General features: G+C 40.1%; 1 protein-coding gene across 7 annotated transcripts in view; it reads left to right on the forward strand.

Annotated features, from left to right (window-relative positions):
- The window catches only part of add1 (adducin 1 (alpha)), a 29,555-nt gene continuing 6,000 nt past the window's right edge, over nt 1–23,555 (forward strand). For 2 of the 7 annotated variants that reach the window (XM_082540370.1, XM_082540372.1), the window contains exons 1-14: nt 1–132; nt 12,142–12,350; nt 12,766–12,928; nt 13,112–13,263; nt 14,863–14,943; nt 15,112–15,261; nt 15,349–15,492; nt 15,583–15,681; nt 15,997–16,170; nt 16,255–16,512; nt 19,596–19,691; nt 19,799–19,891; nt 22,307–22,463; nt 23,199–23,552. In XM_082540370.1, coding sequence (XP_082396496.1) covers nt 12,156–12,350; nt 12,766–12,928; nt 13,112–13,263; nt 14,863–14,943; nt 15,112–15,261; nt 15,349–15,492; nt 15,583–15,681; nt 15,997–16,170; nt 16,255–16,512; nt 19,596–19,691; nt 19,799–19,891; nt 22,307–22,463; nt 23,199–23,552 — 2,116 coding nt within the window. In that variant the 5' untranslated portion in view covers nt 1–132; nt 12,142–12,155. The remainder of the gene's footprint in view (nt 133–12,141; nt 12,351–12,765; nt 12,929–13,111; nt 13,264–14,862; nt 14,944–15,111; nt 15,262–15,348; nt 15,493–15,582; nt 15,682–15,996; nt 16,171–16,254; nt 16,513–19,595; nt 19,692–19,798; nt 19,892–22,306; nt 22,464–23,198; nt 23,553–23,555) is intronic. The other 5 variants (XM_082540373.1, XM_082540375.1, XM_082540371.1 and 2 more) reach the window with 4 other exon arrangements.

Here is a 23,555-nt window from a genome sequence, read left to right on the forward strand (position 1 = left end):
CAAGTGAGGATGATGGCGGCTGGGCGGAGCCACGACGCGGGGACGACAAGCGCAGAGAGATAAACCCCACCGTGAGGAAAAATAGCGAAAACCGTTGTCCTGCTTAAATATCACCATTTCATCAAAGAGAGGGTAAGCGGTGATATAATCAACTTGGTTTGCATTTCAGCGACGGTGTTTATCCGTGGCGGCTTCTTCATATCGGTGTCTTTCTCGCTGTGTGTTCAGTGAGGCTCGGCTCTGTTTTGCTAGCATGTTGCCATTGAGCGGGGGAGTCTGCACAGACGCTGCTGTGCACTGTTAAACGACTGTTTCTGCGTTTCACTGTCCTTTATTAAACAATTCACATGGGCTCAGCTGCTCCCCTGGACCCCACACTTTGGTAGTCAGAATGTTTTACACTAAGTATCGTTAGCATTCTTTCCTAGCAGGCCTGTGATGGTGGAGGTGGTATTTTTATTTTATTATTTATTGGCGCAGAGTTACCGTTGCGTTGTAATTTGGACCCCTCTAGCTGTTCGGGTCGATAGGTTTAGTCGGACAGAGGCTCCTCGCCGTGCAGGTCTTACTCTAGTCTGGGTGTGTTTCCAAAGAGTGGGGGAGAAATTTGGGTTCTTTCCAGCTGTGTGTGTGCTGGTGATGGAGCAGTTTCCTGTGCTAGGTCAGACAGCTTTATGTCCTGCATGATAATATGGGCTCGCACACACTTTTAAATAATAAACAGGGTTTTCAAAAGAGAGCAAGAGAAACGCGTGGAATAATGCATTCTGTCAAATGGAAAGCTTGAAATGTATAGTACAGAAATGAGGGCTAGCTGAAAGCCTAAAAGTGTTATGGCTTGATGTGCATGGCATCTGGAGTGGGTACCACACCACATAGATTTTTGTTGTTGTTGTTGTTGTTTTAAATATATCCTTAAAGGATAAATTTCATTTATTAGTGTGGCTTATACAACTGTAAATTGATCACCTTTTGATAACGTGGTGTTGCTCACAAAAAGGTTTGTCATATTTGTGCACTAAAACAATGATAGAAAATATCTACTTGTAGCCTTAAATGTTCACCTTGATGATTGAAAGATGGTCAATCTCAATACAGTTGCTCATTTGTTTTGAGGCCCATGCTTTCGAACAGAGCCCCTAAGCTGTGGCTGTGTCTGGCTTGTTTATAAAGTCTGCTGGGAAGTCCCTTCCCCCACTTTGTACTGTATGAGGATTATCAGAGCCAAACTGCCAAGATAAATTGTCTGTGAGTGTATGTGTTGAGGCACGGTAACTCCCTGGATTTGGTAACTCTGCCAGAATGAGCGAAACTCCCAGAGGATGGTGTTTAGCTGTGTTTAACTCCCACTCCCCACACCTACACGCTTGACTTCAGTGCAGCTGAAAATGTGTTCCTCATTTTAGCTCCCTTCTCGCCGTTTCACTTTTTCCTTCCTTCCTCTCCATATGTGATCAGTTATAGCAGCATCTCAGGTGGTAGTGGCAGATGTGAAAATGGTCATTGGTGAACTTTAATTTGCACCATAGAGGTCACCAAAGATCATGTCAATTTGATGCAGCTGTGTTTAGGTTGCATATTTAGCTGGCAGATACATGCATACAGAATAGCATAGGCCTTAGTGTAATGCTAGGGAAGCTGCACAGGGAGGAGTGTGTTGTTTCAGAGAATGGTCTTCCACCACCCTGTCCCATGTGACATACGACAGGCAGATGAATCTTGAACTGCATTTTCACAGTAGGGTTAAAAAGTGTCTCACCTTGTCATGGCAGTTACAAAAGATATCGTTTCCATACTCATCGACCCACTGAGGGTGATGCAGTTAATGTAGCACAAAGTAAATATAGCACTACCAGCCTGCTGAAACACTCCCTGTGAGGCACAGATGGAACGTCGGAGCCGTGTTGGCTGGGATGCATCACTGCACAAATGAAAGAGGGAGAGTTTAGTGCCCACTTTTACAGCCTATACCAGTGAGAGAGCAACAAATTATAATGTCTTAGATGCCAGCAAAGAAATTTCAGTTTAATTTAAATATAAGTTTCGGCTGCAGTTAATCTGTTTTTGCAACACAGTGTAACTCCCGCCTTGTTTGTAGTGTGTGCATTTAACAAAAAATATAAATGTAAAAAATGCTTGATGCTTAAGGGGTCGACGTTGGCCAAGCTGTGCTTGGAGTACCCTGGGATCTAAGCAGACTCCTTGCTGCATGTCGATTCTGTGGTTTTGTTTGTTTGTTTGTTTTGTTTTTTCCCCCTCTCACATTTCCTGCGATTCGCTTCAACCGCATGTTCAAGAAATGCAAAGTTTTTTAAAAAGCCCCAAAAAATGGACCAAAAAAAGTTGTCTCATTTTGAAAAATAAGATTTCAAGATTTCACTTAGCTTTGACTCTTAAGTCCTATGTTTGAATATGAAATGGAAAAAAGGAATTACTTGTTTAAATTAAGGCTGCCACGATTAGTCGACTAGTCACGATTACGTCGACTATCAAAATCGTCGACGACTGATTTAATAGTCGACGCGTCGTTTGAAGCTTTGTAAGATCCCAAAAGACGCAGGAATAAGTAGTAGGATTTAAGAGTGTAATAACGGACTGAAACAGAAGATGGCAGCACTGCATGTACAAGGATGCCAGCTGCCGTTAAACCCCGAAGAAGAAGAAACTGTGTCCCAGAATTCATAGCGCAGCCCAGCTCAGTTTCCAACAATGGCGGCAGCTACTTAGTTTTGATATTACTCTTATTATTCTTTCTGGGTCACAAAATAAACGTTTAACATATTTTCAGGTGAGAATGTAGCTGTGTAAACCTCAAATATCTGCTCAGTTTATCAGGACACCACATATTTTCAAAGCGCTCCGACGTTTTCGGAGACGTCTGTTACCCACTAGCTCGATAGTTAGCTGAGGGCAAGGCTCACTGGAGCCCGTGAGAACACCGGACTCCCGGCAAATTGTTTTCAAACCCACCGCCGTCTTTCGCTACTCAGGTTAAACATATATAAGTCACTTAGATAACTTAAAAATGTTATTGTTTGGCTTTTTTTTTTTTTTTAGTATTTTATTTGTTCCTGAGTAAATCGGTTTGGCTGAGACTAAAGTTATCGTTTTTACACAGCTGAATAAACATCAAGCAGACAACTGATTATCAGAAGTGTGAGATGCTCGAGAATTTACTCCGGTGTCCTGTTATATTTTAGATAGCAAGGAGTTTATTAAACTTCACCGAAACAATCTGCAAATTTCATTAAAATTTAATAAACTATCATCTTGTCTTTATTTTTAGTTACCACATACCTTAAACACTTAAAGCTGTAAGCTAATGATAGTTATATAAGAGCAGATGTTGCTGGTGCAATAAGCTGTACGTTTTACGTCCAATGGATGATGATCTGATTAGTTGACTAATCGCAAAAATAATCGGTGACTAGTCGACTATCAAAATAATCGTTTGTGGCAGCCCTAGTTTAAATGCCCCCTCCTCTTTTTTTGACATTATTTCTGATCAAGGAAAAAAATAGTATTAATGTCAATAGCCTTGTTTACATGGGCACAAGCAACCTCATTAAAAGCCTGTCTGCATTAAAAAGAAGTGTAAACATGCCAATTTGAAGATTGTTATGTGATCATGCTCCTTTAAGGTGATTAAAATTTCCAATTGTTAATCGGTTTGATCTGTATGTAAATAGTTCTTCCAGTGTTCAGGGTGAAATTATTCTTGCTCTACATGTCTGTTACATCAACACAACAAAAACAAGTTGAAGGTCTGTTCAAAAAGGAAAAATAACACAAACTTCACAAATGTTAGAGAGGGGAGAAGCTGAAATCTGTGACATGCGGCGTTTGTTTACATTGGAAAAGACAACTGCTTCTACTGTTTTCCAGAAAGTTAGACTATTCTGCGCTTGTCAAATGCTTGGATGTGTGTAAATGCAGGTAATGGTCAGATCACTTGGTTTAGTTTCTATGTAAACAATGACGTTATATTACAGGTTTTAATTAGATTTACATTTTGCACGTGTAAACATGGCTAATGAGAGCAGCATTGTGTATTTGATTTGCTGCCTCTTGATTTTAACACGTTAGCTTGTTTAATTTAATGAGAATGAAATAGTCTCTAAAAGTGCTGGTAGATTGCTTTGTTGATACAGCTTCTTTAATTTTCAGTGGAGTGCACAAAACAAGACAAGACAACATGCACTGGGCAGAGCTGGAATGACACCTAATGCATTCTTTCTGGTAATAGCAGCTAGAGATGACGCTTTCACACACGCAGAAATACAAGAGTTACTATTGGATTCTTTATTCCCAGTGATGATAGGCATCCAGCTTGGAGATATAAGGAGTTATTGTCTCAGAGCATCTGTCAAATGGCTGAAAACAGATAAAAAGTAGTAATGGTCTTTCTGTTTCTATGTTTGTTTGTTTTTCTTTTCCTGCCCCTGAACAAATCTTTTCAGTCTCTCATTTGATTGGCATATTTTTGGACACAACAAAATAGATCTTTTAGTCTTAGCTTAGTCATGTGGAAAAGATGGTTTTAGTCCAAGCTTCCGTCTCTCAAAAGTAAATTATGATAACACTGAAGTGTGCACGAACACACTGAGTGGTTGGGAGTTTTTATTAAGAGCCGGGCGCACAGAGATGAGAAAGCCCGGGGCTGGTCTTCATGTGCCACCTCGTCTGTGTTTTTGTTTTTCTGCCCATCCTTGTCTCATCAGTCTCTGGAGTATGGAAACATCTGTATCGGGTGTTGTCAAAAGAGTTCAAAACATCAGTCACCAAGAGAGAATGTGGTTATTTGCTTAGTACAACAGCTTATTGTTTATCTTCCTGTTTAAGGGTAAAAATGTATATTGTAGAAGGTCGTGACTAGGATTGATTGATTGATTGATTGAATCTTTATTTTGAACATGTTGAAAAAGTATAAAAAAAATAGAATTAAAAGAGACAAATGAACAAAGCAAACAAAAGGAAAACGAGCAACCACAACTCCAAATAACATCCATGTTCAAAAAGGAGCAGGAAGAAGCATAAGCTTATTTAATCCCACCCCTTTTCCACTATCTAGTATCAATAGACTACAGAAATACCTCCTTGCAATTACATTATATGTTATGTGTAATTTTTTTTTTTTTTTTTTTTTTTTTTTTTTTTTTTTTTAAGGATCTGGAGTATTTTGTTGTGATACTTTAAAACTGTGGACAGACTGTCACTTTCAGTCTGTATCAGGCTATTGGTAGTTACTGGTGAAAGTTCTGTAGCATGGCTCTTTTTTGGCAGGATAAGATTTTATAGGACATTAATTTGTCAGGTGTGCCATTAGTTCGGTAAATATATTGCCCTGATCCCTACCTTATTTATCTAAAATTTTGTGCTTATTTTTATTAAGTAATTTGCAGGGTTTTCTAAGGTTTATTTGTTTGGCGTATATTGAATCAAATGCTGTTTAAAAAAAATCACACTTTCCTCAGTCAGTGTGAAACCAAATGTGCTCTTTTATCAGCTTTAGCACCCTGTTAAAAGAGAGACCTCAAACAAGGGGATTTTGCCATTACTGCAGTTGGCGATAAGGGAGTCTGACACTGTTCATCAGCTAGAGCTTGCCTGAGAGCAGAGTTTCTTAGTCTTCAGTTCTGTTTCTGATTGCCTTTGCTGCAGGCTGGGGTTAACATAGTTGTTGTCTCTCCAGTATGCAGTATCAAAAGATCATTATTCACATCTCCACCCCACAGCTAGTCTTGTAGCAGCTAATACATTTTTACACAAACCTCTGTGTCCCTTATTTTTAGTTAAGGCGGAGAACACACTGCTGAGATGAAGTGATGATAGTAAAGGTAGCTATAAAGTCCCCGGCATTTGCAGGGTAGTCTTTAAACACTCCCTGAGCTCTATTCAGCAACTACAGAGCACTTTCCAATACGGATTTTCCAGTGGGTGTGGTTACAAAAGCCAAAATGTCCTATTTAATCCATTACTGCATGATTGATGATATTAACTTTGCTTCCAAAATAATTCCTGTAAGATTAAATTATAACAACCAGGATAGACATATTTACCTCTCAGCCTTGTTGTCACCTGGGAGGGTGAGTGGGTGAATGGCTTGGACACCTAAATGCACTGAAATAACTTGAAAATGAGGCAACATAGGAGCTTGAAATTGACATTATAGGTGCATCTACTAAAAATCCTGGACTACTTCAGACTAAGAAACCAAGAGCAAAAGCAACCGGATATACTGCTATCATACTCTAAATGGCACCATAGTGGAAGTGGAATTCTTTTCTTGTAGTCTTGTGGTCTGATAGCGAATGGCCAAACTAGTTAAATGAGTGGCACATTAATTCCAAGTCGTGCTTTCTGACACTGACTGCCTTGGAGTGTGATGTTGGCCCACAGCTGTTCTTACATAACACCAATCTTTATAGGCTGTCCTGTGTTTCCATGGTGATGTGTTTGGTTTCCAAGGCAACTGTACTCCTAACAGGAGCTGAGGCCAGCTGAACACATGCATCTACATTTCTTAGGAGAAAGGAGGAAAGGGCCTGGTGAAATGGCAAACTTTCTGTGTCTGATGATGTTTTGCTTACTCTGTCCACAAGGAATAAACGCTTTTGAGATCTGATCATTTGTCACTTGTAAACAGCAGAAAAGAGTTGCACTGAATATGCTCCTGCTGGAATTTGCAGTGTCTGCTGTTTAACAGCTGGAGGGACTCTGTTGATGTTTGAAGTGAGGCTGAGTGGAGTAAGAAATTATGTATCAAATGCTTTTGAGATAGCAGTGAAAGTGACCTTATTCAGTGCTGTTTGAGGGTTTTGTTAAATGCATAAAATTAAATGTTCCTTTTGACCTTTCTGTGCTTTGTTTACGCAGGTATGGCAGTGGATTTGAAAGCTAGCAGATTATTGTGTACCCTTTGTCTTCTTTCTCTCACAGCTCTCCTTCTCTCATCTGCCTCTATGTGGTTTGAATATAATTTAAGAGATACATGGTTCCACCTGAATTTGCAGCACTAAGCAGAACTTTTAGCATTGTGCATTGCCGGTTTGGATTCTAGGGTGATGGCAGCTTTAAATGAAAGGATCCTATTACAGTGTTCCTGCAGTCCTTTGGTCCGCAGAGTTGGCTCAATGTGAACAAGATTTAGGATTCCAATCAGACCTAAATGTTGTTTTCATGGTTTTACTATATTAACTTTGCCTCAAAGAACCTTATTAATTATTAGTATCTCCAAAACATTTTTTTTTTTTTAAATCAAAAAACCTATCAGTACTTGTCTGATTAGAAACTTCAACACAAGCACAAATTTCTTCATTGCCACCGAGTGCTAATGGACTGAAAAAGATGCAGAGTTAAAGCTTTTATAAACAGTCTCAATTTTGATATTGATTCTAGGGCATTAAGCTCAAATGGATAATGCTGATATGTTGCTGACTTGCGATAAAATGCTGTGGGCCATTAGTGTCAATAATATCTGTAGGTTCTTTTTTTTTTCCCTAACCAAAGTAAGTCACAAAAGTCCAGTTTCATCAAACGCGGTTTATTTATGCACTTATTCTGTGAAATATCATATAAACATTTTGCGGTCTTACAATTCACGCGGTTTCAGATTGTGAAAATGCTGGCAAACTTTCTCCACTTCTCAGATGGCTCTAAATTGGTGTGTTTTACACTCAGCATGAAAAGGTATATTTCTGTATTGTGGTGTTGATTTTTCTGCGTTTCTTGACTGTGGGTACAATTTCTTTGCCTCATTGCCATTAACAGTTAACACCATCAACAGGAAATGTAACGTGGCTTTTCCGCAAATTAAATCAAAGTGAAAAAGATGTGACTAACTGTCTGGAAGCATTGAGACCTTTTTCTGGTAACCCACTCTGACATGGGTCAGTGTTTGAAGAACTGCAGACACTGCAGTGTTGTCAGATAGCTTTGGTATGTGTTAGTCTCAACTCTGCCTGTAGCTATTATGAATAAAGTGAAATGATTGTACAGTGATTTTAAAAAGTTTATGATGTATGAATAGCTTACTCTAGAAGAGGTCACTGCCTTGCAACAGCATGTAACAGCTGTTTTGGACGCTAAGTGATGCAAATTGTCTTTCTTAGCCTGATTTAATTAATTTGGCACATGGGCATCAGGGCAGCTGGTGTGGTGCTGCAACTTCAGCAGAGGCGATTGTGATGGTTTTTGAAAGTTCAGCAATATCTGCCCACCTTCAAACCACAGCTTTGCTCGATCATCAGAGCTGCTTCCAAATGTTACTGTTTGCTCAGCATTGGTAGGATTTTACTCGTGATATGTAAACAGTCAGTTTTTTAGGTGGGGGATCAGTGAGGAGTGAAAGAAGAATGTTGATACTGATAAGTGAAAAAGGATTGGCCCGATTGGTTAGTCTGATAATTGCATGATCCCTGCATACATGCATAAAATACTTACACTTATTGCACCTTTTTAAAGAGCATTCTTTGGGTTTTAAGTTGTCGTTCTGGATGTTTTGCACATCACACTAGAGCCAAAATGATTATCACTATTTTTTTTTTAATCTGTATTGAGATTCTGATTATTCATTTTTAGTGACAAAAATGTTTTTATTACACTTTCGTGTGAACATAACAGTGCTTTAACATCCATGTTGTGCTACATTGCAGCTAATGTACAGATTTTTAGCATAAAGATAAAATTTGTCCTCCTCGTTCATGTAAATTCAGTGAATTTCTCAGAAGAAAATTTGTAAATAATGAATCAAGTTTCACCAAAACGTAACACTAACTGAAATACATTTACATTGAGCTACAATCCTGGTAATTAAAACATTTTTGCAGACAATGAGGTCCACTTGACCTACGTGCCTCTCCTAGAGGCAAAATATAAAGTCTTTAATTCGTGTTGCTTTGCAGTGCAACAACAGCTCTTCAGCACTCTATGATTTCCTCTTGGTTAACATCACTAAAATTATTTCCTAACAATGGATGGTGATGTTCACCTTTGACTTTGGTTATCTGTCTATCTGTAGTATTACTTATCCATACTAGTCCAGGAAACTTGCACCGTGCTGGGAACAGCTGTGATCGGCTCGTGGAGGCATTAACTTGGCGCTGATTTAGGTATCGCTTGATTTGCTGTTACTTGGTGACTTCAAAAACTTCATTTAATTATTGGAAGCGAAAATTGGGATGGATATTAAAATGTGATTAATTGTGCAGCTCTCCATCAAACTAAATATAGTCGATTTTTTTTCATATTTTTAAGCAGCGTGACAAAAGCTGCCACTGCTTCAGTTTTTAAAATGATTGATTTGCCCCTTCATGTACTGAGGATCCGTCATTAACACCTTTTAGCTTCACATGACACATTAATGGCTGAAGAGCAGAAAGCTTTGTACTATGACCTGTAAAAGTTGCTTTTCTAGTCCTATTGAGGCTCTATGTGATTGGCATATATTTCAGTGACTTCATTCATAATGATTCATCAGGTTGAGATCTTCCATGATTTGTGGCAGATGGCTTAAATATATGTGCAAAAGTACACAATCAAAGCAGTGCTGCTGACAAATTTTATTAAATATGTAACATTTTATGCTGTACATTTAAAAAATAAAGTATATTTTGTTGATAGAGATTGACCAACAACATGGAAAAAATGACTATTTGGAGATTCCCTTGCATCATTAATAGGCCAGGGACAGAGGATCTCTCTCCCTAATGAGTGTCTGGCACCAGATCTCAGTGCTCTGTATTCCTCTGTCAATAACTCACGCCCTAGTTACATGACTGAATCAAAACTGAGTTTTTTTTCCTGAATGGTTTCAAAGAGTATGCAGCCTCGCTGTCTTTTCTCATTCTCTTATTTCTTAATTGCACTTTAAGTTGGTTTTTATGACAAAAGGAAAGCAACAGATAGGAAAACAAAAGGTGAAGAACATAAAAGTGCTTGATTTTAGGAAATTGGGGACGAATGCCATTGCAAAGATAGCCATGTCAACCTCAGCTGTCTCCTCTTTGGACAGAGTCTGGAGTTTCCTTACACGTGGAAGACGTAAGGATTATTTTGTTTCAAGTATTTACATTTTCATTATTTTGCTCAATGAGTAATACTAAAAATGATGACAATTCTATACACTAACCTTTTTGATAGAATGCACAAAATGTAGGAAATGCATGTTTAGTTTGAATGTAATTGGTAAATTGAATTTAAACACATTTATCTTAAAATAAGGGTCTTTTTTTTTAAACATAATGCTAAATAAAAGCAAATGTATAAAAGTGCAATTAAAAGATGGAACCAAGCAGTAAAAGCAACAGTTACTTTGTATCTCGGCACTGCTGGAGTGAGAGGTCTGCCAAAAGCCTTTAATTGAAATGCATAGGGGACAACAAATGGCACTAAAGTTGGACATCCCATAAGCATTAGGAGGTAAATCAATTGACCAGCCAAACTAGTGCTGCTAAATGTAACTGCTATCTTTAATGGGTCTCAGACTTTTGTGATGTGCTTTACTGTGTTTAAGTGACATGTTTACTGATATTAGATTTTAAATATTAGATTTACAATAATTACTTTGATATGATACACACCTGTTATCATACTTAATAAAGACACTTTAATAAAGAGACGGTGCATGTTTAGGACTTATCTTTGGTCTCTGTCAGTGGTCTTTAATTATTATATTGTTGGTCTGACTATACCACACATGAAGGTATTACAACCTGCCTATCTGTTGTACAGATTAAGTTTATTAAGTAAAAAAAATTGGACAAAGTATTGTTGGTGTAGAATTTGCAAAACGGGAAACCAAGTCCTGATTTAAATTCGTGACCTCAGATCTGTGGAAATATTGGTGTTATTGATGTGGAAAATCTCAGAACACCAATAAAAGCGGACAGGAAGAGAAAAAAGAGGGTCCGTCAGCTCCCTCTGTGATGCTGGATGCTTTGAGTTCAGTATGCTGTTGTCATGGCACTTTTGGCTCAACAATTTGTATTGATTTGAACTAATGGGCTGGCTCAGACACACACACACACACACACACACACACACACACACACACACACACACACACACACACACACACGCTTCCTCATGAGTTTGTCTGTGCCCTTCAGAGTCAGCACTTGAGTACTTTGTCCAGTGACAGACAGCTGCAAACTATTTATCCTTACAAGCACTCAGCCAGGAGGATCAACTTGGATCTACTATAAATCTGGCTTCATGTCTGCAGATCCCTCACTATTGTTGTTGTCAGTTTATAGTTTTATAGCAGCTGCTTTAGGTAATATGCAAAGCTGTAAGAAGTAACTGTTAGAATTAGCGGGCTATATGCTATAAGTCATGTCAACAACATAACAGAACATGCACTGTTATAGCTCACATGACTGAGCAGGGAAACCCATACACTGTAAGGCTATAGCAGAGGCCTGATTTTGAGTTCGCCTCAAGGTCATTTACTGCTCATCTTCCCCTTGTTTGTTCTCCCAGCTTTTGACTTTGCATCACTGTCCTATCTAAATGAAGAAAAAAAAAAGTAAATATCACAAAGATTATGAAATAACAAGATACAGCTGGCTGTATTTTCAGTTTCTTTTATTTCCTTTGGCCAGAGTTGACAGTGGAGTGCTGTTGTGATTTCAGGAAACACATTGTGGAAATCAATGATAACCTCTATGTGGTCACATGACCAAGGCAGGATGTAAGGGCGGTATGGTTTGCATGATTGGCTTTCTGGTTTAATGATGGGTGATTCTCATTTCCTCTTTTACAACAGGAAACTTCCTTAAGTTAAAGCACTTTGTAACCAAGCTTCAAATACAGATGGTGTTGACTGTTATGATGGAAATCTATATACTGTATGTCAGACAGTACATAGGTGTGCCATCAAAACACACACAGAAAGTACTAATTTTGATTTATATTCTAGTAAAAGGATAACCACTTAAAACATGAATTGCTTTCAAATTATATGTTTAGCAGTTTTTGAATTAGTGTTAAATTGAACAATTTCTTTCTCATTTTACAGACTACATTATGACCGTAAGAGCTACATTAAGCCTACCACACAAACCCACTTAAGAAATGTACAATGTTACTATTTGTTTTACTCTATTAGATGTTTAACAGTAGTCTCTGACACGGTTACAGGAGGCCAGCCCAGGATGAACGGCGAGTCAGGTGCCGGGGTGGTGACAGCCCCCCCTCCCACCACAGCCCCCCACAAGGAGCGATATTTTGACCGGGTAGATGAGAGCAGTCCAGAGTACCAGAGGGAGAGGAACATGGCACCGGACCTGCGACAGGACTTCAACATGATGGAGCAGAGGAAGAGAGTCTCCATGATCCTACAGAGCCCCGTCAGTAGGACGTATTCATTAATTCTGCTTGTTCATGTTGTTTGGTTTTCATGGATCAGAGTCAGGTCATGGTTCATATGTTCAGAAATCTCTTGATTCGTTGATTCGTCAGCAGAATGCCCAGGACAGTGAAAAAATTTGTTCAGAGGTCGATTATATGCATGAAAAGCACTGATGTGTAAGTTTTTACTGTGCAGAGAGAAGCTGAAGAAGTTGCCCTTTCATACAGGCTCAGTTTTATGCATTTTTGAATCTAATTAATATTAGATCTGTGTAGATCCGTGGTTATTTCTGCCTTTAGGATTTGCCCTGTTTCTGAAAGTTACTCTTACCACCCTTTAAAATTCAAAGTTGATCATTTGTTCGTTTTGTTGTTTTTTGTTTGTTTGTCGTGTCTGTGTCAACGGCCCTCCAGGCCTTTTGCGAGGAGCTAGAGACGATGATCCAGGATCAGCTGAAGAAGGGAAAGACGCCCACAAGCCTATTGGCTCTGCAGCAGATCGCAGATTTCATGACCACCAGTATGCCTTCCATGTACCCTGCAGCACCACAAGGAGGCATGGCGGCACTCAATATGAGTAAGCAGAGAAGAGAATGGCTGTGTGTGACTTCTTGACCTCAGCCCTGCTGTGTCTGTGCTCACAATGAGTAATGCAGAGCATGCCAGAGTTGATTTCAGCACAAAGACTCTAGTCAGATTTCAGTGGCAGAACCCATCTAATTGTTGTATGTGAGATTGCCTTTTCTTTCTTTCTTCACAGGTTTGGGAATGGTGACTCCAGTCAATGATCTGCGTGGCTCTGACTCCATCTCCTACGACAAGGGCGAGAAGCTGCTGCGCTGCAAGTTGGCTGCCTTTTATCGGCTGGCTGACTTGTTTGGCTGGTCTGAGCTCATCTACAACCACCTCACAGTACGTTCATTCATTCCATAATAAAACGTCAGGTTGATATTTTGACACAGCTTTTAGTATGCCCATGCAGTCTGAGTCTGATGCATTGCTGCATTTTAGAAGCAAGTCTTGTAACTGTACAATGATCCTGGGATGATTCTGGGTGGTTATTTTTAAGCCCCTTTTTAAATCAAGGATAGAGTTTCAATTTCAATGGTAACTGGGATGTGTGTACAATCACCAGTCGAAACAAATAAGACTTTCAAAAGTTTGTTGACTGTGTCACAAAATAAGGTGTAAAACATATTTTTCCTGCAGTTGACACTTCCACTGCCCATAATTTCATAAAACGATGGCTTCAGTGAAGGCTTAATCCAGAGTGCTAACCTAAACAGGTCTCTTTACACCCAAAGAGACCACTGAACAAATACTATGTTTGTTCACATTATTGTCCAATAAGCAAAGAAGTAAAAAGCCCTACATCTTTTACTGTGATAATCAGCAGAGAGACATCCCAAAGATCTTCTAGAATCAACTCTCACAACTCGTTACCTATACAGGGAGTTACTTGAAAGCATTATCTAAATAGCGTTAATGTTAGTGGTCAGCAGAATGTATAACTGAAAATATACTCTGTTCTAGGGCTGCACGATTAATCGTTAGAAAATCGTGATCTCGATTCATACTTATGTGCGATCTCATTTCCAAATGACAATGATTAAAAAAAGAAAAAAAGACGACAATTGTACCGCATTTTGATCCGGGACGTAATCTGCATGAAAACAAGCGCTCACTCTTCCTGCTCAACAAATGACAAGGGCGGAGCCTTATACCACGTGATACAGAAGCTGTGCCGTGTGATGCTAAAATTAGCAGGGAAAAAACAACGGAGAACACGTCAGGGATGACGAGAAAGTGACAGGAGAAAATCCGTCCCGGTCAACCACCCAAACATCAATAACGGGAACCTTATACAGCGCTTCCCTATACCCGTCGAACTCCTGCAGGCACAAAGAAATTACGGAGGCTATTACTTATCACCTGACCAAAGATATGGCTCCCATCAACACTGTGCAAAACGAGGGATTTAGGAAAATGATCAACACCCTAGACAAACGCTACACAGTCCCAACCCGCAACTATTTTTCTATTGTTGCACTACCTGCTCTATACACGCAGCGTCGAGCAACGGTGGAGACGGAATTTCAAGCAGTACAACATTTTGCGGCAACAACAAAGTGTGAGACATTTGTTGTTTTTATGTTTTTTTTATTGTTTTTATGTTCAGTCTCAACTGTTACGAAGTTGATGTGCAGTTAATAAGTGCAATAAATATTTATACTGGAAAAGAAAATCGTGAGAGAATCGTGATCTCAATTCTAAGCCAAAAAATCGTGATTCTCATTTTATGCAAAATCGTGCAGCCCTACTCTGAACAGTGCACTAATCTGCACAGTAACTCCAGTTTTTGTTTTTTTCCTCCACCATTTTTGGCTATTTGTAAATTTCTGCCATAGAAATTTACTTCTGTTCAGGATTCTGTGAGTGTTGTTTCCTCACAGTGCTGCTCAGTTTGAGCCACCTTCAGTAATCTAACATTGCTGTGTTCTTGTCTTACAGGTCAGAGTGAATTCAGACCAGGAGCGCTTCCTTATTGTTCCCTTTGGGCTCCTTTACAGTGAAGTCACTGCCTCCAGTTTGGTAAGAAGCACTTCAGATCATTAATCGAGGCTTTGTTTTCCCTTTGTTATTGAATGAAGCAATTTCCCCTCATATTATAATACCTTGAGCTGCATGAGTTTACATCTTTTGAGATTAAGTTTTCAAAACGGGGTTATACAACCTCATACAATCTGCTATTCCATCTAGGTGAAGATTAATCTCCAAGGTGAAATGGTAGACCGTGGCAGCACCAACCTTGGAGTCAACCAGGCCGGTTTCACTCTCCACTCTGCCATCTATGCTGCACGTCCTGATGTCAAGTGTATCGTACATATACATACACCTGCAGGGGCAGCGGTAAGCAACAGTAGTGCATGCTGTAAATTTACAATTTAAAAACATAGTTGGTTAGGTGTTGTCTGAGCCTGTTTATTTTTTTTGCAGGTGTCAGCCATGAAATGCGGACTGTTACCCATCTCTCCTGAGGCCCTATCCCTGGGTGAGGTGGCCTACCATGACTACTACGGCATCCTCGTGGATGATGAAGAAACTACTCTTATACAGAGAAACCTTGGCCCTAAAAGCAAGGTAACAGCAGAGTCTTTGTGTGTGTAATAGAAATCAAAAGGAGAGAATTTATTTCTAAAGGGAATTTTCTTTTTATTTCGTTTGTTTCAGGTGTTGATCCTTAGGAACCATGGCTTGGTGTCAGTAGGTGAAACAGTGGAGGAGGCTTTCTATTACATCCACAATCTGGTCACTGCCTGTGAGATCCAGGTAGGACACTGAACCACCTGGTAGTGGTAACACATTGAAATTTTTTAATGTCAAACGATCCGTAATATTCTGGCTTTGTTGTTTCATGTGGTTGTCATACATGTTTGTATGCGTTTTTCACAACTAATGCTTTTGTCCGTTGTCTCTTTGTCTCTTTATACATGTTCATCTGTCCTTGTGTTGGATGTCTGTGTCTCTTCCTTGATGTGCTTGTGTCCTCATTCTCTTTTTTTTTTTTTTTTTTTGGTTTTGTTTCTGGATTCTGGATCTTTCGATGGTTTGGTCTGTTTGTATACCCCCCTTAATATTTTGTAGGTACGAACACTGGCCAGCGCTGGAGGGCCAGATAATCTGGTGATGTTGGACCCTGGGAAATACAAGTCACGCCCACAGGTCCCTGAGCCAGCTGGTGACGGGTCCTCAACCCATCCAAAGTGGCAAGTCGGGGAGCAGGAGTTTGAAGCCCTCATGAGAATGCTCGACAACTTGGTAAGCACAAAGGGAGAGGGATGATTTAAGTTATATGCAAGACACATACATAGTCACACATTTTTTTGCTTTGTCTCCATCCAGGGCTACAGAACGGGCTATCCTTACCGCTGCCCAGCCTTGCGAGACAAAGGTAAAAAGTACAGTGATGTGGAGATGGCCTCCTCCGCCCACGGTGGTTACTCATATGGGGAGGACAGTGACTCAGGTGCTCGCTCCCCATTGAAACACAGCTTCCAGCGCGGCCAGCGCGACAAGACCCGCTGGCTAAATGCCAGCGGCCGCCCCGATGAGCCCTCTGAGGACGGGGCCGACGGCAGCAGCCCCAAGTCGAAGCCTAAGGTGTGGACGAACATAACACATGATCACGTCAAACCCTTGCTGCAGTCTCTCTCGTCCGGTGTCTGCGTGCCAAGCTGTATAACCAACTGCTTGGTCTGTGCCTACCTTATTGTTCATAGTATAGATTTTACAGCTACCTTGTTGGTGGTAACGGGTAGATGGTCGGCATCCTGAGGGTCTGAGTACAATGAAAATGAAAAGAATGTTGCGAGTTTTTCACGTTTTCTCACAGAACTGCTTGCCTGCTAAAATGCAAGTCGGTGCAATCTATCTTTTTACTGCTTTTCTTTCTTAGTGCTTAAATGCCCCAGTAATCCATCTTTCTACTGCAGTCTCTGTACTTCACAGCTTACCTCACAGCTGTGATTATGTCTTGACTATTTTTACTCTTATTCTGGTATCCTAATACTTCATGATGCCCGGCCAGCTGCCCACAGCATGCCCCACTGCATGTGTAGTAGTGAAATGCATTGTTGGTGTTGATGTTTTTCCCAGAGGAGCGAGCAGCAGGGGTGTGGCATGAGTCTGCAGGTAGGCAGGTGAATGTGGCACAAACAGGTGATGTTGCTCCTGACCACCGTATTGTTCACAATCCCTTAATACACAACTGTGCATCGTGACGTTTGTTGCTTAAAGAAGAGTGAGAAGATAATGAAGTAAAAAAAGAAATTAAGAAAAAAAGTTCTTTGAGTTTTGAGGCTTTATTCACCAAAAATCTTTAGGAATCTGTATAGACGTACTATAGAGTAAAGAAGGAAGGTGGCATGATGAGAGTATTTATTTTTCCAGGTTAAATATACTTTACACACACTGGATTATTCCAGATTTACTTCACTACAGAGTTATGCAGCCTGCTCCTTTTTTAAATTTTCCTCAAACACTTGCAACTGTTCCCAGTTGTGCATTTGTGCGTTTCCTCCTATTATTCATATTCTCTCTAATCTTCTGATTTCAGTTTTATTTCCAAAGTGGCTTTGAGCACCTCAAGGCCTGCATGAGTGGATCTGTTTGGGGCGGGGTTCAAAAAGAAAGAAAGAAAGAACTAAAACTTTTGAAATTTGACCTGACCCTTGAATTAATTATCTCCTGTTGGGAAAGTAGGAAATGTTGTGTGTGAGACTCTTTCTCAGTGAGTATATCGTGTTTACATGTTCATCTCATACTCAACCAACCCAATCCAGCTACTTCCATCAAGATTCCCTTCCTCATCTATCTTCTAGTTTGGCAGCTAACCAGCCAAGCTTGTAACAAACACAGGAATGAAGTCATGAGCTTATGCTTACACATGCCTAGTTTTCAAAGGTTGAATTAAAGCATTTTGCATGAAAGCTGAAGATTTGATTTCTGTATTCACCTGCTGCTCATTCAGTTTGGTGCGGAAATGGGTTTTCCCTGCAATCATGCTGAGCATTACCAGGTTTGCGTTACAACCATGGGTTGTTTCTTCACATTAAGAGGAACACATTATTTAGCAAGACACCTAACACTTTGATCCTCAGCTGGGTAAGATATTCTTAGTCTGTGGTGTTGTGACATTCGATTTCTTTGTCCCAACATGGGCGGGTGTCCTCGGGTGTATTTCTCTCTTATCTCTGTCGTCCTTGTTGTTGTGTATCAGCCTGGAAAATGACTTTGGTGATGCCAGCTCACCCCTCACTGCCACTCTCGCTTCGTAAGCCAGCCTCATCGTCTTAGTCACCCACTCAGCCACCCTGTCATGTCTCACTTCTCCCTCACAACTAACCACCCACCCAGCTCCTTATTCCCCTCCACGCCTTACCCTTTTTACCACTTTTTGTTTCTCCATCCTGTGATGTTTTCAGTTCTTGTTTTTAAGTTAAAATAGCATATCAATGATGATGACAAATGAGGGTTTTTTGTTGATGAAAGAAGTTGGTTGTAGCACCAGTGATGCTGCTGTGGAGCACAGTGACAGTCTTGTGACCAAAAAATAACAAAGTCAGAAATTTAGGATGACTGCTGCTGTGACCTGGAACGCAGCGTGATGTGACTCACGTCACTTGTTATTTAAAAAAAACAAATACAAACCCAAACACAACATGGAAGTAAAACCAAATGTTTCTTGGAATCCCAAAGAAGAAAATGAAGTTGAGTCATCCAAACAAAAACTTGTTTTTGTGACTGCATCGAAGAGGAGGATGCAGGGGGAAACAATGCAGCGGAGGGACCAAAGCGTATTAGATCAGTGTTATACAAGTGATTTGTAATGAACTTATAGCTGCTAGGTCTGCTTAAATCTGTGTATAGGCACCTTTAAACATTTTGTCATTTATTATCTCAAAGGCAGATGAGTTTATACTCACCTAAATAATGTTAAACACGGTGTTTGCTGTAAATCCTTTAATGTCAGCTCTGATTTCACATTTGCCTTCCAACAGCCTACTGTTCCTTGATCTAAGACATGGATGTCAGAATCATTACCCCTGTTGTTGTCGCCCCGCTGGGCGGTGTGAGCGCTCAAGTTTATAAATGTGATAACTAGAGAACGAGGCAAAGTAGGATTTTTGAAATTCATACCATAGGTGTATCTGCTAAGTGACCTTAACCTCAGGAGTCAAGGCTCAATTTTTCAGGCCAGTTCTGGCCCACAGGCCTTATTTTTTGACTCTTAAGTACTAACCTAAATGATCATTTCCAAACTGATTTAAGCTTCCCAGTCACATTTCATCTAGTATGAAATCTAGTAACGTCAGGTATGAAAATCTACCGCTTTATTGTATGTTTAGTCATTCTGTGGAAATGAAGCGTCAGTTAACATTCTGTATTACTGGGAAAATCCTATATAATACATTGATAAAGTAGCCTTGGATAGATTATGTTGGTTGTGGTGTAGAGGAGTCCCCTGAATTTAAAGTGGAAAAGGCATCTCATCATCATTGGTTCACTTTTTTTTTTTTTTTTTTTCCCCCATTCAGACCAGTTTTGTCAGTTTCAGTTGAGCATGATTCTTGTTTTGTGAAGCCTGCATAGTATTGTCTGATTATATTTTTGTGCTTGGGTTTGTCATGTCATTTCATGTGTCTGGTTTTAGCTGGTTTTAACTCTTTATCTGGTGTTTACAGTGGACAAAGGAAGATGGGCTCCGCCAGGCTGCTGCAGTCAATCAGTTCATCCCACTGAACACCAACCCAAAGGAAGTCCTGGAAATGAGGAATAAGGTATCACAGCGTTCTCCTGTTTGCTTTAAGTGTTTCGTCCTTCTAGGAGCATATTTAACAGGATACTTTTATTGTCCTTTTTATGAGTTGAATATTTTTGTTTGTAGATCCGGGAGCAGAACCTGCAGGACATAAAGACAGCAGGGCCCCAGTCTCAGGTTCTGTGTGCCAGCACTGTGGTCGAACGCTCCTTTAACCAGGTCAGTGTGAGAACTGAGCACTGAAACACCTCACAGCTACAACTCTCCTGACCTGGAGATGAATGTGCACTGTTGAACTAGCTTGATTTGTGTCTGTTAGTGTCTTCTATTGAGGTTGGCTCAGTTAAAACAAAATCTACATTCTGTCCAGGTCAGGAGTTTCCCTCCTAAACCAAGAGGCTGCAATGTGTGAATATTGTGCATGAAGCTGTACTGGCCACTGTGAACTCTAACGAAAGACATGGTTGCTACTAAAATCAGATTTATGACAGAATAACTACGAAGAACAAAAATATGTCATCCGTTGTGTTTACCAGAGCATGGGTGACTTTAACTTTAATTATTCTTTGATCACAGAGAGTGTCAATCTGGCAGGTGAGTAGTAAGTGAGAGAGGCAACCTCATTCTCCTCTCCAAACCTGCCAGCTCAGGCTGTGTCCATATTCATACATTGTCTTTCCTTTGTTTTAATTTGCTTTTAATATTTATTTTGTTTGTAGCAGAGTAATGGTTGTTACCTTACACAACATTTGCAAGCTGGTCTCTTACAATGCTAAAATGATTTCCATGTTATAGTCAAATAATTGTTTTTTTTGTTTGTTTTGTTTTTTTTTAAGTGCATGAGTGAGGGACAAAGCAAAGCAGTGGGAACATCCTAAAATGTTTCCCCCTGCCGTTTGTCTGCATGACTCGTCCTTCCTGTCCAGCGTTGGTTTTTAGCTAAGTTAATAGCTCTGGTAAAACAGAGCTCTTAATCGTTTTTGGATTAAGATAATAAAGCTATAGGGGGTAATTTAAAACGTTACCAGTGCATAACTGCTGATTAACTGCTGTTTTGCACTGTGTAGCACCCCCTTGTGTGGAGAGTTTGCCTTTACAGTGCATGTTTCTGGCTCTTTGTTCAGTCACTGCAAGCCTTTTCATAACCCTATGACTATTTGCGGAACCATCTCTCTCTGCATGTATTTCCAATATATGTTTGTATGGAATGGTGTGAATGCAGAGGTGGAAAGTCATTAAACGCAACGATAACTGAAGTAGTTCATAGTAAATGAATACAACAATGTTGGGTTATTTTAAATCAGTTTATGCTCTTTGGGCCTCCTTTTTAAAGCTATGCCCACCAGAGTTGACTTTGTGAGATCATGTATTTGAACACCTTTAAACACAACACAATACTATACAACTTAACTTTTGTACTGAAATGAGATATAATCATAGTCTTTCCCCCTTTGTGCTTGTGTGTGTGAAAGGTTTGTGAATATTTGCGCACCTTCGTGGCTGCTTGGACCAGTGTTAATCTGAATGTTCTAGTGTTAGAGCTGGGTTTTGCCTCTCCCCCCCCTCACTGGGTTTACTATTGCAGGACGCCCCTCTGTCTGACTGTACAGACACTATTGATGGCCTTGATGTGTCCGAGGGCTCCTATAGTCCTGCTAAATCTATTAGAAAGGTACTCACTGCTCCAATCACTTTTTTCACACCATTATTCGACCTGTGAGACAGCAGATAGGCAGATATCTGGAACTAATGAGTGATAGTTTAGTGAGAGATTACAGGGGTTTTTGAACGTTGTGACTGGTTTTCTTCAACTGACAATTTTGTTGTTGGTAAGGATACTTCATGTTCAGTACACTCTGCTGACTCTGTCTGAAGGATGGATATTTTTTCAGACTTTTGTTTTTAACCCAAGAGGAGCAGTGAAAAGTGCTTAGATCCAGTAACATTGTGAATTTTACTGCATGTATAACAAATTGTGTGATATATAAACAACTGACTTACAGTAATATTCATCTCAAGTTGTGTATTGTAGTGGTCTGTGCTGTGAATTCCCCACACCCCCTATATGACACAGCTATCTTAACTCATGCACATACATCCTCTGTGTAAGCAAATGGCACATACTTACAATGGGTGGGCGGGCTATGTGTGCAAGGCCCAGAAATGCTTTTATGTGAAATAAAAGGTTATTGTGAGTGCACAAAGGTTATGAATATTTGCTTTGTAACTATTCTGTTACGCTGTTGGCTTGGACTGCTTGAACTGGACTCTTCAGTGCTTTGCTATATCAAAGCTAATTAAATCTTAAAAGAATACCAAAGGTTTCTCTTTTCTTATGTGTTTTGTTTTGGGTTTTTCCCTTTTTTGTGCAGTTTTTAATGAGGAAACTTCCTAACTTTTACTTCTGCCTTACATTTATGAATTCATGGCTGATGATGCTAATATTGTGTTTCTGCCTGCATCTTATCTAATATTCACACTTCAGACTACATTTTGTTTGTAAAGATCAACTACAGAAATACAGAAATTTCTACATATAAAATGCCATTTATAGCTTACAGTACGTGGATTTTATTATTTTTTTGATCTGCTGATTGTGCTTTCCCTTCTCCTCCCCTTCTCTGTGTTCTGAAGGGTGAACTGGTGACTGCATCCAAGGCAATCATCGAAAAGGAGTATCAGCCCAAGGTTATCGTCAGCAAGCAGGGGCCCAACCCCTTCACCAAACTCACCGACCAGGAGCTGGAGGAGTACCGCAGGGAGGTGGAGCTTAAACAGAAAGGAGGTGAAGGTGAAGAGCAAAGCAACATTGCAACTTTTTAAAATGATTTCACCTATAAGTTTAGTCTTAAAGTAACATAAACGTGTATTGGAAGTTTGCTTTACCTGTTTGTATCTAAACATTCAATTATAAACTGTATATCAAAGATGGCTGCAATCACCATGTCATTACCCATCAGTTTGTGGGCTGGAGTTTAGTATTTTGGCCGTTGCTAATTATTTTGAATTTCACCCGCAATGTCATTCTCATTATACAGGTACAGTAAAATTGAGACTGGCGTCACTCATATGTCCATCAAAAAGTAAATAAATAAATAAATGGACAATAAATGGAGATCTCAGGGGGAAAACGTTAAAGAGTTGAGAAATGTGCTTTCTTAGCGATAAAATCAGACTTGATAACAATGCATAACTATGCGTCTTAAGGAGGGGAAAGAAACAGCATTTCACAGCTCCCTTCTTCTATAGTCCCACTTACTTGACCTTCCTCAAGAGATTTGTTATAATTGGGGCAAATCAATAATTTTCCTATTTGTGGTTTACAGAGTAAATAACGTCACAGAAAATATCTGAGCTTTCATGACCTCATAAACATGATTGGGGGAAAAAATGTAAACAATAAGACTTGAAGTACGTTTAAAATCAGCTTATTATTAAAATAAATCCTACAGAATAAACTTCATACTTGCCATACTGTGATGTTATCTCTCTCCACACACACACCCACATTCACACGGATTCACAGTGCAGGGTCGATCCATGAGTAGGGGGGGATCAGCCTCTGCTGTACCCAGCCCGGCGCCTCAAACGGCACAGATGGGTCAAGCCTCATCATCTCCACCGTCTGCAGCTGACTCTTCCAGCTTAGAGAAAGCCCAGCCTACAGCTGCCACACCAGCCTCTGAGCACGGCTCCTCTTCTGTCGGCGGAGCTGAGCCATCTCACAGTGGAGCAGACTCTGCAGGAACAGTGGCAGACGATGTTTTTTCGACTGCAGATGAGGTTTTTTCAGCCCCAGATTCTCCACATAGGGACTTCCACTGTGCTGTGCTGCGAGCCCTCAGCAAGGAGCCCTCGGTGGTAGATGCAGCTAAGGCAGGTC

The sequence above is a fragment of the Aulonocara stuartgranti genome, assembly GCF_965226115.1.
Source record: "Aulonocara stuartgranti genome assembly, chromosome: 7".
Classification (NCBI taxonomy): Eukaryota; Metazoa; Chordata; class Actinopteri; order Cichliformes; family Cichlidae; genus Aulonocara; species Aulonocara stuartgranti.